At 46.3% G+C, this 21,877-nt stretch overlaps 1 protein-coding gene across 1 annotated transcript in view; it reads right to left on the bottom strand.

Annotated features, from left to right (window-relative positions):
- LOC144165992 (solute carrier family 26 member 10-like) overlaps positions 1-21,877 on the bottom strand; it is a 47,118-nt gene that overhangs the window by 6,125 nt on the left and 19,116 nt on the right. The window contains exons 3-13 of the mRNA XM_077695663.1: positions 20,876-20,986; positions 20,169-20,338; positions 17,626-17,790; positions 16,329-16,484; positions 10,820-10,902; positions 9,132-9,279; positions 8,400-8,513; positions 5,659-5,736; positions 4,482-4,577; positions 3,269-3,375; positions 1,686-1,752 (exon numbers count right to left, since the gene is read on the bottom strand). Coding sequence (XP_077551789.1) covers positions 1,686-1,752; positions 3,269-3,375; positions 4,482-4,577; positions 5,659-5,736; positions 8,400-8,513; positions 9,132-9,279; positions 10,820-10,902; positions 16,329-16,484; positions 17,626-17,790; positions 20,169-20,338; positions 20,876-20,986 — 1,295 coding nt within the window. The remainder of the gene's footprint in view (positions 1-1,685; positions 1,753-3,268; positions 3,376-4,481; positions 4,578-5,658; positions 5,737-8,399; positions 8,514-9,131; positions 9,280-10,819; positions 10,903-16,328; positions 16,485-17,625; positions 17,791-20,168; positions 20,339-20,875; positions 20,987-21,877) is intronic.

The raw sequence follows: 21,877 nt of genomic DNA, 5'->3' as shown, positions 1-21,877 counted from the left end.
CTTTTCTGGACAACTCGACCCAGGCTTCGTTTCCTAGCTCTCGTACGGATGAAGAGTGCCACTGGAACCAAACACTAAGGCCGTGTCAATGGAGCTTTTTTTGTCATTTATTACGTGACCCACTTCAAGTCCTCACGCCCGAACCAGAACGTTAAGAGAAACATTTATTTTTAGATAGCGAACACGCTGAATCAACTCACTGGCTTATTACTCTATTTATTAAAGGGAGCTTTAGTGTGCTGACTGATGCCGTTCTACGCCGATACGCACCGCCGGAAAGCCAACTTTCTCTGACGATGATGATGAACGATCGAGGGTGAAGTGAAAGAACAAAACGCTTCCCGTGGCTGCAATCAAACCTGGGTCTCTCGCGTTATGAACCGGCCTCTATCCGATTGCTCCATTTCAACACAGCCAAACCGGTTTGGAAAACGCAGACGACAACTAAAGAATCCGTAACGAGAAGAATGGCGTTGCTCTTCGTGCCGTAAGGCTGTTAGCCACTGGACGTTGGGCCTAACTTCACATCTTGGTGTTTAACACCTCAAACGGGCACCCACTTAAAAAAATTCACCCCACCTGCCCGAAGGGAATCGTGAGGAAATGCGAATGCATTTCTTTTGCGCGAGAGTGCGCGGAATTTATAATTAATGAGGAAACGGTGATTTGTAACGTAACCATTGGCTTCCCGAGCACGGAGTTCGGCGTCGGCAGCTCGCTTCAAGCGCTTGCGTTCGGCATCACGCGCTCTTCGCTTCACAGCCTTGTCTTCCGCTTCTTCTCCTCCGGTTGAAGATGACGTTGAAGCCACTACAGTGACGTCGCCTCCAGTGAGAGGTGTAATGCTCGAACTGGATTGTATTACACTTCTTGCTCGAGGTACCGTTGCCGGCAGACATTCCATTTATATATACTTGCGACCGAGCGAACGGGAGAGTGGGGCGAGCGTGGAGAGGAGAAGCACCGAAGCACCGCGCCTACCCTCGCCTACACTCTCCCACACACGCGGGAGCTCCGGCGAGCTCCCGCGATGCGAGCGCCCTCACACGCCCGAGCGCGCTCCTCCTCTCCAATCACTCGCCGCTGATCCGCCCGCACCACCTGCTGCGGTTGCTAGGGAAGAGGAGGAGCGCGCGCGCTCGCAGCTGTTGCTATGGGAAAGGGGGTGAGAGCGGAGAGATACCTGCGGGCGCGTGGACGCCGCACGGCGCCTGACATGGCTCGGCTAAGAAATGCATTCGCATTTAAAACTGCTCAGTGAACGCCAAGCAGAAGGCAGCGATTCACGCCGTACACCAGGAACCCAAACGTTAGGTCTACGGACTGCACACGCGAGAGTCACTGTGAGTATTCTAATAAAGAGCCTTCGCTCTCTCTCTCTCTCTCTCTCTCTAGAAAAGTGGTGCGTACCTCCAAGTAGCACATACTCGCAGTGTGGTGTTGGCCAACGGAAGAAATCATTGCGAGAAAGCTTCGCGTTCAACCATCGTCGTCGAGACGGACGGGTGCGTTTTTTTATGTTTATTCACCTATTAATTTGCGTGTTTATTTATGTATGCTTTTGTAATACTGTTTCAAATTAAAAGGAAGGCTGTTGTTCCTTTCACAAGCGCTTTCTTTGTTATACTTTCTATAGCATCATTCGCTGTACATATATATTCGTGCAAACGTGAGTTCATTCGAACCTTGAGGTTTGAGTAAGATGCCACGAAGACATCAGGTCGGCGAGGCTCAAGTCGTGTCCCCCGGTGCCTGCGTAAATAGAAAACCCGTTTTGTCAAAGTCATCAGCAGATATTAAGTAAAGCCTCCAACAATAACGCCCATGCCTAAAAATTCTAAAAGCTAAAAGAATACTACCTTGGTTTGAAAAATGCTTAATAAAACTCTATACTACACTGAAATCGAAAATATTAAGCTTTTTTAAAGAGCAGAGAGAAGGAACTCCCTCGGCATATGCCACTTTTGAAAGCAGCAACCGCAATAACTCTTGTTATTTTGCGCTGTTTAACGCGAAAGTCTTACTGCTTTAGAATTAGGCGATAACGGCGTGCCCGCAGCCATCAATGCGAGCCGTGCTTAAAGGTGCCATGCAGACAAAATACTCGAAAGATTTCGTGTTTTATGATGCCTCCAGCGCTTATCAGGCACCAAAGGACACCGTATTCAGTGAGAAATTAATCAATTTAAGTTAATGTTCTGTCTCTCCTGCCAAATCGTGTGTTTTCGTGACGTCTGCCATGAAGTCACAGGGGCGGGTATTGAAACAAACTTTCAGTGCGTCATTAGGCTCTTCAGCCTTGCTTAACGTCAGTTCTTCCAGATGGCGCTACCATACTGAGCCGTGGACTGTTGCCCATCGTTGCTTTGTTTTTGACCGTATTTGGACCTGGCTTGTTTTTGTTGCGGTAGAAAGCAATCGTTTCGTGAAACATGGGGTATGCTCGACAAGCAGGGTAACGTAAGACAACGTCGCTTACGCCAATCGGGCAGTGTTGTGTAAGACAGCTCCAAAGCGGTGGACTGCTCTGCAGCTAAAACAAGCACGGTGCGCCCAGTAACAAAAGCAGTGCGCATCCGTACTATATGCTTACGTGTATTTTCGTAACTGTCATTGTTTACCCCACCATTCTTACTGCTGTAAAATGAGTATGCATTACATTTAAGGGCAAATAGCTCGCTCGGCAGACTGCCTAATTTGCGTTTACTTTTGCTGGTCTCAGCCAATCTCGCAGCTGGGCATATGACATCATAGGTTCTGTGGCGGGAAATGAGTTAATAGGCCGCATGGCCATTACCTTCTTTCTTATTTGCATACCTTATTTGAGTGAACTGTACGTTAACAGTGGTGCCATTATGATTCTAACTAGGCAATCATTCGAATGAACCAAACTAGTGTTTTGTCTGCATGGCCCCTTTAAAACTTACGTCACCACACAAAGGCGGAAACAAGAACAGCAGCAACTGGTGGGTAGGCGCCGGACGTTAATCCCAACTTTATGCTTTGGGGTGTTACCTCGTCAACCCATACCCGCAGCTCGACATGCATTGAATTTGACGTTGCTTAACACGTCGTTAGGCTTAACTTTAGGCCTAACAAGCGTTAAGCCTAAATATAAGATGAATAATATCGATTGGTAAAGGTCCTAGTCACAGTAACAGAGAGAAGGCAACCACTGCAGCAACTGCCCGGTGTGCACCGGACATTAACCCTATCGTTTCGTTTTGATGTTATGTATTCGTTAGAAGCAGTAATGACCATAACTCACCCATTTAGTCGAAGAAATATTATTAGAAGCCCGAGAACTGTTCCTACCAAGAGTCCGTACGTGGCGTCCAGCAACACCACGCACACGAAGCTGAGCGACCATAGAGCCTGCAAAAAGAGGTAAAATAATGTAACACAGCTTCGAAATTTATCCCGTGTAACAAGGTTTTAGTTAACATTAATAAGATATCTAAAGACCGCAGCTAAATCGGACCTTCAAACATGAAAACACCTAACGTTAAAGGCATTACATTTCAATTTCACACTTTATATTATATCATTAACATTGAATCAAAACTAAAGCAAATGCACAGCATACGGCGAAGTTTCCAGTCATATCGTTTAGAAAAACAAATAAGGTTCAGGTAAATAAATGTCAATTAACAGGCACCCGAGCCCCACATCGGCTATAAGGCACCTCGTGATTGAGGGCTCCCAAAACATTACCCCGCTCTAAGCGTCATAGCGTCGTTTGCGTTGAACAAAGGAACAGCCACGGCGGCAGTATGCATTTAAATCGCACGACTTCGTCCTTAGCATAGAAATGCTGTAGCCACATAAATAAGAATGGCGGACCTTCGAGGAGCGGCAGTCACGTGATATTTTATTCTCAACGAAAAATATTTCATAACGTCGGAGAGTGATACCTGCGCAAAGATTTTAACAATAGCCTTGCCTGGGCCTTCGGCACGAAGTATCTTTTTACATGGGCAGGGCTCAGTTTTTCGTCCATTCAATGGTTTTATTTGTCGCTATCTTCTAATCATCACTTTGTTTCTTTACTCATTGCGGTGCAAAACATTTAAACATCTCGCTGTTTTGTGGCGTGGCCTGTGGCGGTCATCAAACGCAGCCAACAAACATCTGTTCATCTTCCCTGCTGTAATAGAAATATCCTTAAAAATGCATTCAATGAAGCTTAACATCGTCAAATTGACAACGTGGCCAGCACCATGAATAATATGTACGAGTGTAAAATGTCGTACAGACTTCTAAAATAAGGTTCAACAGTCTGCATACAGCAAAAAGTAGCACTCACAAGGAACTAACAACGTATGGTGACGAGAGTAACATTGGTTTCGGCTGAGTAGTATGGTGAGGCACAGTAATCCAAAAATCATTAATGCTATTACGTAGCATGGTCAAAAATGGAGATCCTAATTAAACATATTTTTCTTGCACTTTTCACACAGGACAAAAACAAGATTACTTACAACGTCACACTTGCTGATCGTCCACAGGCTGCGTAGATTTCGAAGTTTGAACAACATCGGAATGAGGACAACAATAATCACAGCGCCAAGGATACACTGAAAACCGATAAAAAAGAAGAACACTTTGTAGGCCAAAAGACTACTATGTACGTGTTTTGTTCAAGTATACGGAACAAGAGGGTTCGCGTAAAACCAACAAATTAGGATAACTTAGTTCACTTCCTTGAAATTATTTTTCTCCAGAAACGCGGATGGCCTAGAGAGGATACATTACACAGCGTTTTATACTACGTCGTACATTGATAAATGGCCCTAAGTCCTTAAAAGCAAGAAAATATTTTACGAACAGTAGTTCTGATCTTTCCGGCGTTATGTATTGCACGATAAAACAACACCTTGACCTCAGTCAAACTTTTCTACCTCTTGATTCTCTTGCGCATTATTCTCTAATCTCTTCAACTCTTTATCTTCTTCAAGTAGTTCACACAGCCACCTGCCTTCCATCTTACCCATTTAACAGTGAAAGCATGGCCTGAATTGTTGTGCATAAAGGCGACGCCGTTATTATAGTTTATAAAGCGCAAGCTTAAAATCTGATGACTTAATATTTCTTCAAGCGCGTTTTATTCATTATTACCTGTACAAGGGCAGGAGTGGCAGGCCAGTATAATAGATGCCCGAACGTATGCATGTTTGTTATGATTTAAAAACAGTATGTGTTAGGCTACGGAATTGCGATGCTCGAAAATAAACAGATTCGTTGATCACAGTGGGCTTTAGATTAGAGTAATCCATATTTAGTTACTCGTGCGCATTGTAACATCTTTCACAAACTGTTTACCTTGCAAACACATCTTCCTTATCTTAAAGATAAGGAAGATGTGTTCCCTGCAAAGCCGTACAGAGTTCGGAAACAAAACGCCACACCTTGCGATGCTTACTTTCTGGAAAGTAACTTGAACGCTGTACGTACCGCGACTCTATCCCAATACTGCTAGCACCATGCAGCGCAATCAAATCCATCACATTCTATACTTTGTACATTCTATGTACGGAGATGGCGAGCCACGGTTCCGCGTTCACATTGCTACGTTGTAGGTGAGTGTTGTTCCTCAACCGCCGGGTTACGACACTGGCGAGCAGGAATAAAGAAAGCGAAATCAGAATTCGTATTTACCTCGGGCAGTGGGCGAAAAAATGGAGCGAAGGCCATGAGTGTCACCGCCACGAATACGCTTGACACTAAGCCAGACACCTGAAAGGTAGGGTGGACTTTATTAGCACACACGCGAATATGAACCAGTTTCCGCGCGTTCAGCCGCTATTTATGATTAAACACTGTCCTTGAACAATAATTCCGTTCTCCCTCATATTTAAACTGGACTTTGTTTCGTATCATGAGTACTTCTGCGCTTAGTATGACCGGAATCCTTCCAAACGTCCTGAAGCGCATAAGTTCGCGCTGTAGTGCACTCGCTAGTTGTTTAGACGAGGTGAGAGCCTTCCAACTTCTGAAATCGACAAAAATGGCTTCACTGTTTCCCTGGTCAATAGGCACGCCGTGCGTCCTATTCCAAATATCGTTTTCTTCTATCCTTTTCCTCTCTTCGACGAAGGTGCGAGTGACGTTGCAACCGATAGCGCACTTTATCTGGTTGAATGTGACCGGATTAGTTTGTCTTCCCAATTTTCGTGCGACAAATGTGCCTGACGGTGCAACGTCTGGATACAATGATCTTTTCGCGATGTGCCGCACCATTATCGGCAAAAGCCTCTCCGGATTTACAGACGTATAGAAAGCTCAGAAAGCACGAAGACGATCTCAGCTGAAGTGAAAACACCTAAATTATTTACTTTTCACTCAGACACACCACGCTGTCCAACGCCACTTCCAAATCTTGCAGTGTACTCCGGCACCAGCCGGGCGTTCTAGTTGATGCTGAGCACGGTAGAGTTAAAATTCTCACCAAACCTCGTACAGTTATGTCCGCTGTTTTTTTGTAACTTTGGTACTTCTGTCTGGGCATTTGTTTTTGCCGTGTAGTCCCTTTACCAGGACAGCAGCCCTGCACGAGTGTGATTTAGCAGCAGCTTAATTAGAAAGGTAAACGTCTAGGACAATAGCTGGTTCATATTAAAAGTCCGACTAAGCGGCGTTATAAATTACAACGCCCGCAACAGGAAAACAAAAACTGAAGCTCAGACTAACGAGTAAGACTTGAAGGTAGCGAGGCTCTATGCAACCTTCACGACCATCACGACGGTTTAAGTCCACGATTCCGATTTGTTTTTTCTTCGCTGCCGCAACGATTTTTACTCTGTCTTTGTTGCTATAACGGTGAAGAAGAAGCCAATCGAAGAAGCAGAACGTACGAACGGAACGCGCACAGTTAAACAAGGCACCCGCAGGTGTAACGTGTACCCTACCAAGTGTTCTGTGTCGAGCAAGTGGCGCGATTCCTCTGGCCCCAGTCACGGCCAAGTGAGTAAGTCGTTTCACTCTCGGGTACTAAACCACGGTCGTAGTCAAGTCAATAAAAAAAAAGTTCGTAGTCGAGTGCGTAAGACGACTGACTCCACCCCGTTGATCTGACAGACACAGGTTCAAATCCTGTCGGCGTCGATCATTTGTTTTCTTTATGCTGTTACACTGAGTTTTGTGAAACACCGGAATTAGCGAACTGCGAAACAGCTTCACGGTTAAAACATGAAATAGGACAAAGTAATCACTTCAGCCAATTTGTTTCAGAATTGACTGAGTGCTTACAAACATCCTGACGTCATAAGAATTGAGGTTGCACTAACACAATTACATCGGTGAATGTGAGAGACATGCAGAGTCGGAAACATTGAAAGAATGAAGGACCAGCACAGCAGAATGCAGAATAAAGAAGCGTGGTATCAGCACCGAGGTGAGTTTACGATTAAATTCACATAATAATACATCTTTCAAAGTTTAGGTGATGACTTTGCGGATTGGCAATATTACCATAATACTGATTGATTGATTGTAGGGTTTATAGCGCCGACGCAGCGCAGGCGATGAGGCGCGCCGTAGTGGAGGAATCCGGATTAATTTTGACCACCAGGGGTATTGTAATAATCCTGCATATCTGCACAACTTAGGTATCAACTTTACTGAACGCTCACCAGAAGATAGTTACAACAAACAACAAAAATAACCGACGGCTACGTGGAACGATAACCTGAGTAACAAATCTCCAAACACATCCTCTGCGACTAGTGCTTCCGGTAGTTCTGCGTAGTGGCGTAGTTTACTAGCCATGACTAGTAGCTGGCATCTTCAGTGCGCCAAGGGGTGGATAAATCTTGACCAACAGAGTGCTGTATTTTACTTTTCTAGACCCTTTTTTTTCAGCTAAGGATTATGCAACGTACTGCAGAAACACGCACAGACATCATAAAAGCCGCTTCATAGAGATCATAAAGTGAGCATATGAAGCGCTCGTTACACAGGGTCGTTGGTCAGCACTGAAGCGTTATTACGATAGATTGATCGTAGGGTTTAACGCGCCGCCGCAACTCAGGCGATGAGGCGCGCCGTGGAGGAGGCCTCCGAATTAATCTTGACCACCTGGGGATCTTTAACGTGCGCCGAAATCTCGAACACACGGGCATTTTGGCTTTTCGCCTCCATCAGAAAAACGGCCGCCGTGGCCGGGAATCAAACCCGCGACCTTGTGCTCAGCAGCGCAACGCTTAGCCACTGAGCCACTGCGGCGGGTGAAACGTTATTAGATTTCGAGAGACATTATGCATAGTACAACGCGTGATGCTCGGGTTCTGAGAGACTGAAAAGATGTTCTAGCTAAGCTCCTGTGCCTCAACGTTATTTCGGGCACCATAAACTGCGATTTATTTTCAAAGGATGTCACTGGCTTCAACGGAGGCTCTTACCTGCGTCTTGGCGCCGACGTTCTTCAAAACCACAGACCGAGCCAGTGCCGACCCCGTAGGTATGCACAAGAAGAAGGAGCCTACTACGCTACTCACGCCGTAGGCCAACATTTCCTAAAACAAAAAAAGGACACTTTGAAATCATCAGAACCAATGAACAACTGTCAACGCTTCCACTGACACGCCCTCGTTAGGCCGGCGCACCCTCAAAGACAATGCACGGATTGCTAAATTAAGTCTAGCGGAGAAAATATGTGCTACAAAATAAACCCGATAAAAAACAAGTTCCAAAGAAGCATTCCAACCGACTAACGTGCGCCGTTGGCAGTCGGCAGTAATTTTTATAAAACGCAGGGATTGATTTTCTAATTAGTTGGACAAACGGGAATAATATGTACACCCCGGCAACAGAAGGTGTTAACACAAGCTAAACTGCAACCACGTCCTAAATTAAACAATGAATGATTGACCTCATAACATTGATTCTCTGTTCACGAGAGTGCTGGCTGGGGCCTGTTGGTAGAACATGACAAAAAATTAAAGCGCTAGAATAACCACGACAAGCGAGTTGACGCAGACAACGCGCTTGCGTGTGTCGACTCGCTTTTCTCCGTTGTCCTAGCGCCTCAATTCGTTGATTTTTTGTCTTTTCAGATTTTCTAGTTGGCGGTGGTGTTCGCGCCTACCGTGAACTTTTCCAAGCATGTTTCCGTTTTAATGCTGCGCTCCCACCTGGCTAGCGTCCGCCCTGATGCGCTGCTTGCGCCCGAAGAGATCGGCGATGGAGAAGGCTGACACAAACTGCACGATAGCAATGGCCACGGCGTCCGGCAGGAGCGACACCAAGTCGTTGACGGGTGGCAACCTGGGTCCTGGGAATCTAGTAGATCGCGACGTGGTAGTTAAAACGTGCCACAGACATGTCATTGTAAAGACTTGTGGGCCCCTTCAGCACTTTTAAATCTTTACCATTTCGAACGTCTTTTGACCATCTGTAACTAGCGGGTCCACAAACATGTCATTGTAAAGACTTGTGGGCCCCTTCAGCACTTTTAAATCTTTACCATTTCGAACGTCTTTTGATCATCTGTAACTAGCGGGTCTTATGCTTAGGTTAGGTGGCCATGACATAATACAAATATTAATGCTCTAAGCGCATCAGATAAGCTAGATTCTTGCTTAAAGCACCTTCACCCCTTTTCCTGTCGCTTTTGAAATTTCAGACCTTTTTTGCATGAATATGTAGCGTCACACAATCAATGCGCGCACAATGTCCGGCTACATTTAAAATGCGGCTATAAAAGCATTAGATAGCCTCTCTACGAAAAAGTACAACAAAAAATGAAGGAAGCTCACACAAACGCGTGAGACTTGAAGGCAGCGAAGCTGTACGCAACCTTCACGACCATCACGATGGTTTACGTACACGATTGCAGCCTATTTGTTTCTTGGCTGCTGCAACGATTTTCACTCATTCGTTGTTGCTGTGTGTGTGGGAGCTTCCTTCATTTTTTTGGACGTGATTACCCTGGGACGCCACCTTGGAGGGGCGTACGCTATGACGTGTCTTTCTCGTACCGAGCAAGTGTTGCCACCTTTACGGCGAACTCTGGAGGAGTGGAAGCTTGGGCACGTTGGTGATTCATATTCGACAAAGATGTGCAGCGCAACACATAAGGACAAAACAGAAGCACGAATGGAAGGCCGACGTGCAACAATAACGATCATATATAAACTCACTCCAGCAAAACCCCACCATAGCAAAAGCCACCATAGCTGCAGCCTCTCTGGCTTCCATCTTCAGAGTGGAAGGGCCCTCAATGTTTAGGAGCCTATAGTTCCCAACTTAAATTTGCAAAAATTGAACAGTTCTATATTTGAAGCTGGTGAATGATTTTCATACAACTCTGCGCGTTTATTGTTCATATCCTATGTATGCAGCAAGCCAAGTCAAGGACATTGCTGGACACATATCTGGTATCACGACGTTTGCTCTGAACAATACGTGCGAGGCTTAAATAAAGAACCTGAACAATCCTACAAGCTTCATCATCATACCTGTGAACGAAACGATTTATAACGATGAAAAACTTGGTAAGCTAATGTGCGTTGATGGTGACAACAGCTGCAAATAAATAAACGCCAACGGTATGCAGCTAAATCATTTTCTGTCCAAAAATTCATAGGCGTCAAACACCCTTTCGTACGAGTGCCTCGAAGAGGGGCGCGTGGCAACGCCTTGTGATGGACTACCTACGGGAGAACTTGCAATCTTTGTCAGGTCACGACGTCTGTGAAAATACAGCGCCGTCTTTATGTGTCCTGTTTCCAGTCTTCGTCTTTTTTGTGTGCTGTTGTCAGCATGAACAGTTCATGAATGTTCAGAAATATTTTGAACATATCCTAGTAAGAAAACTCACCCTGCTGCGATGCGCCCAATCACCTTGACGTTGTACTTGGAGTCAAGTTCCAACAAATAAGACGCCACCGTCGCCACAGCAACCTAACATAAAACAGGCAAAAATGTTATTGCATTCAGTGTCGGATGAGAAGGGATAGAAGAGATAACAAATTGGGATTATAGCGCCACGGTCGTGACCGAGCTGTAGCATTAAATCCATGCTTTCGCTGAATGGGTGAGCGTGACGCACAAGTACTGGAGCTGCAATTGATATTTCACACCAAGGTCTCAAGCTGGAGGCAAACGCGAACAGAAAGCTTAGCCTCAGCTGTGATTTTAAATTGAACTGTGGGAAATTGAATTGAATTTTATTCTACTGCAAAACAAACATGGCGCTAAAGAAACCAGAAAAAATGCTGGAGAGTCGATTTACTGGCCCTTCTGACTATCCTAGCGTAGAGTTTGTTTATACGAACCATAACTAACACATAAATAATTCCGAAACAAACGTCCCCAGAGAAAGTAATGATTCATTTTTGTAGGTAGAAATTTCGATTTATTGCCATCCTTCTTGTGTGTGATTGGCCGCACTGCATCGCATTTAGCGCCGAGTGCCCTCTAAAGAATTATGCTGCACAAATGTCATGGCCTCTGTATTCATCAACGCCTCGTGAAAAGAGTATCTCACACATCCGGTCATCGCAAGGCATCCTTATCGTTCAAAATCAACCAAGATATGATATTGTGTACGCGCCACCATTATCCGCCTGTAGTACATTCCAGTTTTATCAGTTACGGCAGCCTCTATGCAGCCATTGCTAAAGCATCGATAGCATTTGGGGGACGTGCTATGCTGCCTGGAACGTGCTATGCTGCCCTACTATTTGTGCACCATATTTTGTATCAGGTTCCAGTCGCTACTCAAGCCTTGTAGCTCTGACAGTTAAAGGGGCTATGAAGGCACACTACAAGTCCGATTCAGTAAAAAGAACGCTTTGGGCAAAATGCTACCGATGTTATCGCGAACTTGAAACAATAATGTAGATTAAGCAGGCCGAGCAGTGCCGACACCTCAGCCATTTTCTGAAGGGTCTCCATGATGTCACAGAACCTTGTATGTGCTGTACGAGGCCTCGACCACAGCCAAGAATTATGACTGGAAGATCTTAGCTGGAATTCCAGTTGCGTTTAACCGTATCTTTTGAATGCTAACGTGCACTTTACACACTGATGACCACGTTTTAGTGCTGCCCCTTACTGCGGTAGTGCTGCCGATGCGTCACCGTTGACGTCGTGTACAGAGAAATTTGAAAGTTTTTCAAATTGCTTGCGCTTTTTTTTATGAAAAACGACTTTCTTGGCTCGAATACAATTGAATGAGTTGCCAAAGGGTAGTTCTTTCAAACTGAACAAGATTGTATTCTGTCTTCACGTCCCCTATAAAACACATGAAAACATAAAGGGAACAAAAGGGCGCAGCTTCGATTAGTGGTGGAAGGCTGGAGGAACAGCAGAGCTGGCGACCCCTCTCCCTTCGTCGGAGACCCGGCTGTTGCCCCTCACATAGATTTCCGAACTTGCCGCTGAAAGATTTCCATGACTGGCAGGCCCGGATCGTTTCGACCGCAGGCTTTTATATCTATCCCAAAGTGAACAGCATTAGCACGCACAAGAACCCGAGGCAACCGGCATCGCGAACACGGCGCCTGTAGCGAGAACTGTCTCGTGGTCCCCATTCGAGGCGCGGACGCACGTGAACTGTTTTTTTTTTTTTTTGCGAGCTCCTTCCGCGGCGCAAGTCGACGCGCAAGCCTGGACGACGCCACGCTATCGGACCAAGCTTAAGCTGAAACATCTCTGCAGGTAAGAACAGCTCAGGGGGGCTCAGTTGCGGCAGTGAGGCCTATGCGAGCGAGCGAACGAACGAACGCTCACATGAATTCCAAAGCCAACGCTACGATTAAGGCAAAGGAAATAATGTTGTGCCCCTGACTATGCTTATGATGGTACTGGAACATATTAACATTGGATCTGTCATTCTAAAAGGTACAAATGTATAACTACAATAATTGTAAACAAGGTTTTGGGAAAACGTATAGAGGTGCAGAGTTCCGTGAGGCAGGGTTGTCCTCTGTCTCCGCTCCTCTTCTGCATATACATCGAATCCCTCCTCTTAAGCATAATAAGAAGCGAGACTATCAGGAGATTTTAACTTTATGGCGCGGAAGTTCATGTTTTGGCATACGCGGATGATATTGTCATTTTCTGCGCAGACCAACAGAGCGTAACAGACGTCGTAAACAAAGGGAAATGGTTTTGTTACGTAGGAAGGTGTGTCATAAAATGGGGTAAGTGCCTGGGTATCTGGCACGAAGAGTGTAACATGGCACCGGCGGTGTTTCAGAACATCAAGTGAGTAACGACGCCGATTAGTACTTAGGCGTGACCCTTGAATATTATTCCGACAGTGATCTTTACTGGCGGAGACATGCAGTGGAGTTACGAGAGAAGACTGAAAAGTGGAATGGCACCAATTTATCTATTTTTGCTCATGCGATGGTGTGGAACCTCTTCATGGTGAGCAAACTGTGGTACGTGCTACAAGTACTCCACTGTTCCAGGGCAAACGTGCAAATTTGCATAGGATTTTCGCAGTATTCATCTGGAGCTCACCTTTGTAGCGAACGAGCCGTACAAACCTCTTCCTACGGGTGCGGGATGGGAGATTATGGTTAGCGCATCTATTTTTGTGACAGTTGGTGAACCGTTTTCTTTTCTTGCGAGATGCAAAAGACCCATTCTGCGCCCCGTGTGCCAAGTTAGATTAGGCAGGCTATTGCCTGAATTTACAGTTACGACATTGCGTTTGCCGGGAGGTATCCGCGGGTATTTCAAAGAAGTTGTTGATTTTTCTCGTTTTCTAATTGCGCGTTTTTCGTCGGAGTATTTGAGTGCGGTACCTAGGAAAAACTGTATTGTTATTTTTGTGACACTCTGTTTCCGGTTCCCTTGTACAGGACTGTTTACTATGCAGGCCCAGGTCGAGATGTACTAAAACGTGTTAAAAGAATGCCAGTAGCACAGGGAGTTAAAACGTTTTTCTTTAAACTGCATACAAACACTCTCCTTGTTAAGACATGGATGCAAGAAAAGCGTCTCTTTATGCCGTGGGGGCAACATTGTTGGTTGTGCGAAAAACCGGAAACGACTGCACATGTTTTCATTGATTGTTTGGACGGAATTTTCTTCTGGGATGTGCTGCAACGAACGCTGAAAAAAGAACTTCCAATCGACACCACCGGTATTCGGTATTTGTCCGTTCAAAACGGAGGTGTTATTCCTTTGGATTTAATCATGCTACTGGGACTGCACAGCATTGGGAGGTGTCCGATGGCAGTCCGGTACTCCGACATTGACGCGCGTGCTTTCCGGGACTATTTCCAAGAGGCCGTAATCTCCTTCATTGAAGTTGTAAAGGCACAAGTTGATGAACCAGAGTGGTTGTCACAGGAGGAAAAGCTAACACAGATGAACATATTTTTAGCCACTAGCGCGATACCTTAAAGTGGGTATTGTGATTTTATAATTTAGTTCAACTTTTTTCTGTTTGAACAACAGCTTCTGTTTGTACCATCAGGATATGTTTGGAAATAAAGAAAAAATGACGATAGCCCAATTGGATAAACGCCGGTTTCAGAACTCGAAGGGCCCAGGTTCGATTCCCATCAAAGGAGGCGTTTTTTTAAAGACGACAGTCTTTCTTGCGCTACTTAAACCCAGAAATTTTGGTCTGTCTGTCTGTGACTCGATTAAGCCACCCGGTCAAAGTAAAATAGACATTGCGCAATAGTTCTATATACTTATAGCCAAACGTAAACGTCTAAACCCAGTTTATGTGTTCATATTTGTCACCTTTGTTGAACAAGAACAAGACATTACGCAAATATAAGACAGGAAATTAGTACACAAGGGATATTTACAATGTTCCTTTATTAAAAAATTCATGGATGCTTGGTTTTTCGATAGCAAATGATATTCTACATCTGCTGTAGAAAACCGCCCCCTGCTGTTGTCCGCGCCACCTCCTGGCGGTATATGAAAAATCACGCGGCAACAGCAACGAAAGGTTCCACTAGCTAGGTTCCACGTTCTGCTTGGAACGCACGTGGAGCACGCCACGCGGTTCTATAAACCTTGCAGTCGGCCGCCTCGATTCACGTGCGTCTCCGCTGTACTGCAGCGCTGGCATCGAGAAACCCGGTCTCTAGCAGTGGAACTCGGTAAATTCAAATCACCTTGAGCAAACCTTAATATGTTTACCTTGGGATGAGCGCGACGGTACAGGAACAGCGTGAGAGGTCAGAGGGAAAGCAAAGGGGGGCATTTCCTTGGCAAATGTCTACAACGACTATCATCTTTTGACTACATTTGAAACGAAAGGAGCAGATACGCGGCCATTTTTGTCTTTCAAACAGGAGGTTTTGTGTTCACGTTGGACAACTTACGGGCGTACCCGCCGCGGTGGCTCAGTGGCTAAGGCGTTGTGCTGCTGAGCCGAAGGACGTGGGTTCAGTTCATGGCCGCGGCGGCCAATTTTCTGATGGCGGCTAAAAGCGAAAACGCCCGTGTGTTCGAGATATCGGCGCACGTTGAAGATCATCAGGTGGTCAAAATTAATCCGACAAGCCCTCCACTACGGCGCGCCTCATCGCCTGAGTAGCGTCGGTGCGTTAAACATCATAATTAATCAACTAACGTCCGGGTTAAACCGCGCCGCTGTTGAAACACAAGAACACGGGGAATGTGACAGCTTGCGCAGTCATCAAATGTGCATGATGTGCTATGGACTGGAACAGCAAGAAGGTGGGGGTCCGCAGTGGGGAATAGAATCAGCAAAATTCAATTCCCTCTCCGAGAATGCTGGCCTCTTGGTCACAGGCTGTGCCATCATCATCGCCCTCATCTTACCTTTACCGTATTAGCGGGGACGTAACTAAAACACGCTTCGTGCGATACGAGGTCCAATAAGTTAAAATTGTAGTGCAACACTCAACTTACCTTCTAGTTCACGGATCAAATATTGCCTCTAAATAACGGTTAAATGTGGACAATTTTTTGAGCGTTAACAAATGACCATTGCGAAGATAGCCGATTAATTCTTCATTCACTGAAGTTGTAGAGCGCGCAATATCCTACTGGACATGGCCTTTAAGTATCAATCTCATTTTAAAGCAAGATTACCAGCATAACAAAATCGCCATTTGACGAAAACAGAATCATCAAGTGTATAGCGAGTCCTGAAGCTGTCCACTAAGTCACATGCAACCTGCCGCATTCCGTCAACCATGCGGATCGCCCCAGTTTGCTCTCCTGGCATAAGTGCCTACGGCAGTACATGTTAAATTAGGCACAAAATTACTTAAAACAGGATTAGACAACTACAAAATTAAGTCCACCCTGATTCGCTAGAGAAGATTGTGGAGCCAACAGAAGGATTAGCTGCGCATGCGCCTTATTCGCTGACTCACCAAGATAAGGTCCGAGGGTAGAGGCACGGCTGTAACTCGTTTCAGCTGGCGGGCGAACACTGCCTTGGACACGCCAAGCACGACGAAGGCCGCCAGCGAGAGCAGCACGGTGGCAAGGTTGCTCAAGGCGATGCTCTTCGCCACGTAGTAGATGGTCTGGCCGTAAGCATAGACGAATGCAACACACAACAGTCACTTTCCTAAATTGGTTCCGCGGATTTCGCATTTCTTGGTTCAAAACTACGATGTTGACCGATCGCCGCCCGCACGACCGGTCGACTAACCTTAGCTATCTTCTGTTACAAACAAGGAAGCTATCAGTGCGTTACGTTACCTTTCATTATCACGAAGCCAGCAAGTTATGTCTGTACCCGGAGTACATTCACAGGGGAGGCACAAAGCTGAAAAAAACTGTTTCACTCTGTTTCTACGCTGCGGTAATAAAATGCTTACCACAAAAATGTGTATACATCGCTCGTGTTTGTCATTTTGAGCGTCTCCGTCTTTGCGCTATTTTTCAGTATGTTCAGTTCAAACCAATTAGCCAGGCTTCTTACGTCAGTGTATAGCTTCCCGCTAAAATGCACTGAACAATCGTGAAGCCTTGGAATAATGTGCTGGAAACCAATCATCGGCCGTGTTCGGTAAGTAGCTAGTTGCTATCTTCAGTAGAGTCAACAATAAACGGCAGCTTCGCTGGAAATCGTTTTCTTGCTCGGCCGATTTACGAAACAGACCTACTTTTTAAGCAAAGCGTGCTTTTTCTAACGGGTTCCTACAACTGCTCAATCTAAAGCCAACACCACCGGCTTCTCTTTTCGCGAAACAAAAAACACCTATTCTCATTTCGGTATAAACGAAAAATCACACTTAGAAGAACTGCCAGTTGGGCTTGTTGGTACAGATTCATGATTCATGATGATTGTGTTGTGTTTCTTCCTTCGTCGTCGTTTTCAAGTAGCGCTTTTACAATCATAAACGAAAAGGCCAAGTTAGGATTATGGCTCAACATTCAGAAGCTATAGGTGCGTTTTGAAACGCCCTAATTTTTCTGCAAACCGCAGATATGCAGATTGACGGGTTCTCTATCATTCACCGAAAGCGCGTACTGGAAGCCGTTTTGACATTTCGCCCTCATCAAAAATGGCAATGGAACGCCTGACCTCGCCACCTCGCGAACATCAGCAAAACGTCGCGTCCACGGAGTCTCTGCACGGGTCTTTCACCACAGTAAAATAACACTTTGCTTCCAGGTTTAGCGGATATACAGAAATCATGTATGGCACGGCGAACTTACCAGTGGCGTGCCGAAAAGCCCTTTGCTTGAACTGACGCCGCTTCCGAATACGGACGGCAGTTGACTCACGATGACCATCACGGCGCAGCCCGTCAGGAATCCCTCGGCCATCGCTGGAGAGACAATGGCCGCCAGCCGATCCAGCCGCACCATCCAAAAACAAACCTGTAGAGGGTACAAAACACAGGCAAAACATTGGCTGATGATTACACATCATTGTAATAAGAAATTTCAGCGAAGCTGTCGAGGTGCGTTCATTACAAATCTAGTACATTTCATTGCGATGCTATGATTTTGAGTCATTCCAAAACCAAAGGCAACCACAACAATAAATTGGCCTCGTACGTATCTGCACCTTTCGTTGCAGATGTCGACAAAAGACGATGATCTTTGTCAACATTTGCCAAATAAACGCCTCCCTTCACTTTCCCGTTCAAGTCACATGTTCCTCGTGCGTCGCGCCCCTCCCAAGGGAAACATGCTAAGGGCTTGCTCAAGTGAATTTAAATTTACCGCATTCCACTGCTCTAGGCCGGGTGCCTCGATGCCAGCGCTGCCGTACGGCGGAGACGCGCGTGAATCGAGGCGCCCTACTTCAACGTTTATAGAACTGCGTTGTCCTAGTCCAAGTGCGTTCCAATCAGAACGTGGAACCTATCTAGTGGAACCTTTCGCAACTGTTGCCGCTTGATTTCTTAAAATGCCGCCAGAAGCTATAGTGGCGCGGGCGACATCAAGTGACAGTGTGAGTTCTTTTTTTCTGCAGTGGATGTAGTAATCCATTTCGCAAAAATCAAGCATCTATGAAGTTTTTTATAAATTAACACTGTAAATATCTCTTGTGTAGTAATTTTCTGTTTTATATTTGCGCAATAGCTTCTTCAACAGTGCTGACAAGTATGAACATATAAACCGGACTTAGACGTTTAGATTTGGCTGTGAGTATATAAGGCTATTGCGTTGACTTGGTTTCACGTTCGCCTGATGGCTGAATCGAGTAACAGACAGACAGACAGACAGACAGACAGACAGACAGACAGACAGACAGACAGACAGACAGACAGACAGACAGACAGACAGACAGACAGACAGACAGACAGACAGACAGACAGACAGACAGACAGACAGACAGACAGACAGACAGACAGACAGACAGACAGACAGACAGACAGACAGACAGACCAAACTTTCTGGGTTTAAGAAGCCCAAGAAAGGCTATCGTCTTTAAAATACGACAGGATATGATCACTTTTATTTGCCCCTTTATTTTATGGGCTGTCCAATGGGCTGCGGACTAGCCACTGCTGAAACGCCCTATTAAATAGAAGAATGGCTGCCCCCACTTGCTCATGTGCCACCGTACCACCAACAATTTCTTCACGACGTTCTAGGCCGTTTTTTTCTCTCCGCGTCACCATAACGACAAACCCCTACCAGCACCAGCGACTCACCCTACAAACCTTCCCTCCTCCTCGCAAATCCTTAACGAGAGAAGAGGCGACATTCTGTAGGCCGTTTTTTTCCTCTACGCGTCACCATAGCGACAAACCCCTACCAGCACCAGCGACTCACCCTACAAACCTTCCCTCCTCCTCGCAAATCCTTAACGAGAGAAGAGGCGACATTCTGGCGTCAACTACAAACGAACACGTTCCCGCACCTAGGAGGGCTCCACCCCATCTACCCTACGATTCACCCTTCAACCAAATGCCCTTCCTACACAACTGAGTAAGCCTCCCTTTAAATCACCGGATATCCAACCCAACTTTTTAGTAGGGCAAAGCTGCGTTGCTCAGCTCAGACCCGGAAGATCAGCGACAGCTGGTACGACGGGCCACCAGTGCAGTCAGAGCTACAGGGGCCCTGGAAAAGGCTTCCTCCTCAAGCAAACGACACCATTTCCTAACCAGTGCAAAATAAAGTTATTCCTCCTTCTCCTACTCCCAGTCTCCTTATGCAGCGCGCTCTCTCGTAACTATAGTTACGACCTTGGTTGCACGGTCGGTTTCGGGATAAAACGAGAAAAAAGGATGGTACCAACAATTGAACGCTTCTCCTCCACTTTATTCCCTCGCTATTCTCCCATACTCTCCTCCTTTGCTTTCTTCCTTGCGCTCTCTTCACCATCATATTTATTCTCCCTCCTCCCTTGAGCCAATAGATCATTCGCTCGGTCACTCCAAGAGCGACGCCAAACACATGAACGAGCTCTTAAGATGCGCCTGTTGGAGACTAGCAGGCGACGAAGAAGAAGAAGAGACCGTGCGTTCGAACGGAGCGTGCACTACTATCATTATCATTGTAACTGAGTCGTCGCCAATAAAGAGACGTTGGATCAGGGGTTCCACGGCTTCGTTCCCTGGTATATATAGCTAGACCGCAACGAGGTGGTCGATCCGGAACAGCACCCTTGAACCGTATTTAAGAGATTTCCTTTATCTTGTTGTAAAATGCAATCCGGTAAGCTGCGGTACAATCCACTCAAATCGGCATTTACGCTCCAGCGCATACTGCCGCTAATACGACGTAAGAGTAATACTCGCCTGAATAAGTCCTGTCAACAGCGTCAGCGAAATGGCAACGCCCGTGGCCGATCCTTCCAAAGACAGGTCATCGAGGTTATCTTGAGATACCGTCATGTTTCCGGCCACAACGCTACCGCTGTACCTCTTCACCACCGCGCCCGTCATGAGGGCCGTGACCGGAAACATGCCTTTAACAGAGAACAGTAGCACGGAATGTACTTTAGCACCTTTTCAACCATATCTGCCTCGAATTATTTCGAAGAACGTTCAAGCTTTAAGAGCTGGAAACAGCTGATGGGCTTGTTACAGCATCTATACAAGCGTTTCGTTTATTTAACTTGAACCAGTAAAGGAGAATTTGCTCGTAGTAATAGAATGGTGACCTCATGATTTGCGGTGGAAAATTTCAGCCGTGGCTCTATCGCAAACGGCGATTACAATCATGCGGCACTGTAAAAAAGACTTACAGCATGTTCTTACACTTGCCTATGCTGTCCAACCGCAAGGTTCTACCAATAACATAGGGATACTCCCGTACGCCGACTCGGCAGGTTGTGACATGCTCTTTAAGAACGTGACCAGAGTTGTTTTTGTTGAGTTACATTGCAAAAACCTAAAGTACCGCAACTGCAACTATACTACAGCAGACACAGGTGTTGTGGCGCATGGCCTGTGGTCTCACTAGCGGTCACGTATCCAGAATAAGTGCATTCAATCATACGCACCCATGGAGATATAGGGCGAGCTTCCCATGACAACGTAGACCAGCGCTGGAAAGAGGGAACTGTACAGGCCGTACACTGGGTCCACGCCGGCGATGATAGCCGACACCAAACCTACAGCGGGCATAGCAAAGAGATCCCAACTATGGCTCTTTCGTCGTGTTGGAACAATAAGGCAGAGAATATTTACTTCTAGTAGAATAGCAAAGCACGCCACGGATATCCCATGACTTCACTCACAGCTTACTCCGTTTCAACAGCAGAGCTGTTTGAGCTTTTGGTTTCGCCGTCGAGCGTTACCAGAAAAAAATACCAAGAAGAAAGTCCGAGCGCACGTGAGCGTGCGCCCCGGCCACCTCCCCGGCCACCACAGCGCCCAGTCTTGTCACGTTCTTTTGTCCCGTTTTAGCGCTGTTTTTCTATATTCAGTTATGTACCAACAAGCCCGCACCAACACACTTTTTCAGCTCGCCTAGAGGTCGATCTTGTATAAAGTGCTTCTCTCTCTCTCTCTCTCTCTCTCTCTCTCTCTCTCTCTCTCTCTCTCTCTCTCTCTCTCTCTCTCTCTCTCTCTCTCTCTCTCTCTCTCTCTATCTCTCTCTCTCTCTCTCTCTCTCTCTCTCTCTCTCTCATAAGGAGCGCCCGGCGTCGGCCAGCTCGACCTTCGAGCATCCTCTGCCCAGTGTTGGTGGCGTGATCTCCCCACAGACGCCGAGTTCGCGCTAGAGACGCCGAGTTTGCCAAGCCGGTTTTAGCGGGTTCCAGCGCGTACTAATGCGGTCCACTATGGGAGAGATGTCAGAGGCTGCGGACAAAGCGATCCGGGCCTGCCAACAAGGAGAACTTTCGGCGGCAAGTTCCGAAATCCCTGTGAGGTGCAACACCCGAGTCTCCGACGAAAAGAGAGGGGTCGCCATCTCTGCTGTTTCTCCAGCCTTGCACCAATTGTGCAAGCTGCACCAATTTTTGGTAATTGGTCAGATTTAAACCAGCATACTTGCGCAG

This window comes from Haemaphysalis longicornis, unplaced genomic scaffold, assembly GCF_048455015.1.
Source record: "Haemaphysalis longicornis isolate Haplotype H1 unplaced genomic scaffold, Haemaphysalis longicornis Haplotype H1 scaffold_153, whole genome shotgun sequence".
NCBI lineage: Eukaryota > Metazoa > Arthropoda > Arachnida > Ixodida > Ixodidae > Haemaphysalis > Haemaphysalis longicornis.
This window is presented reverse-complemented; position numbering and strand designations above follow the sequence as displayed.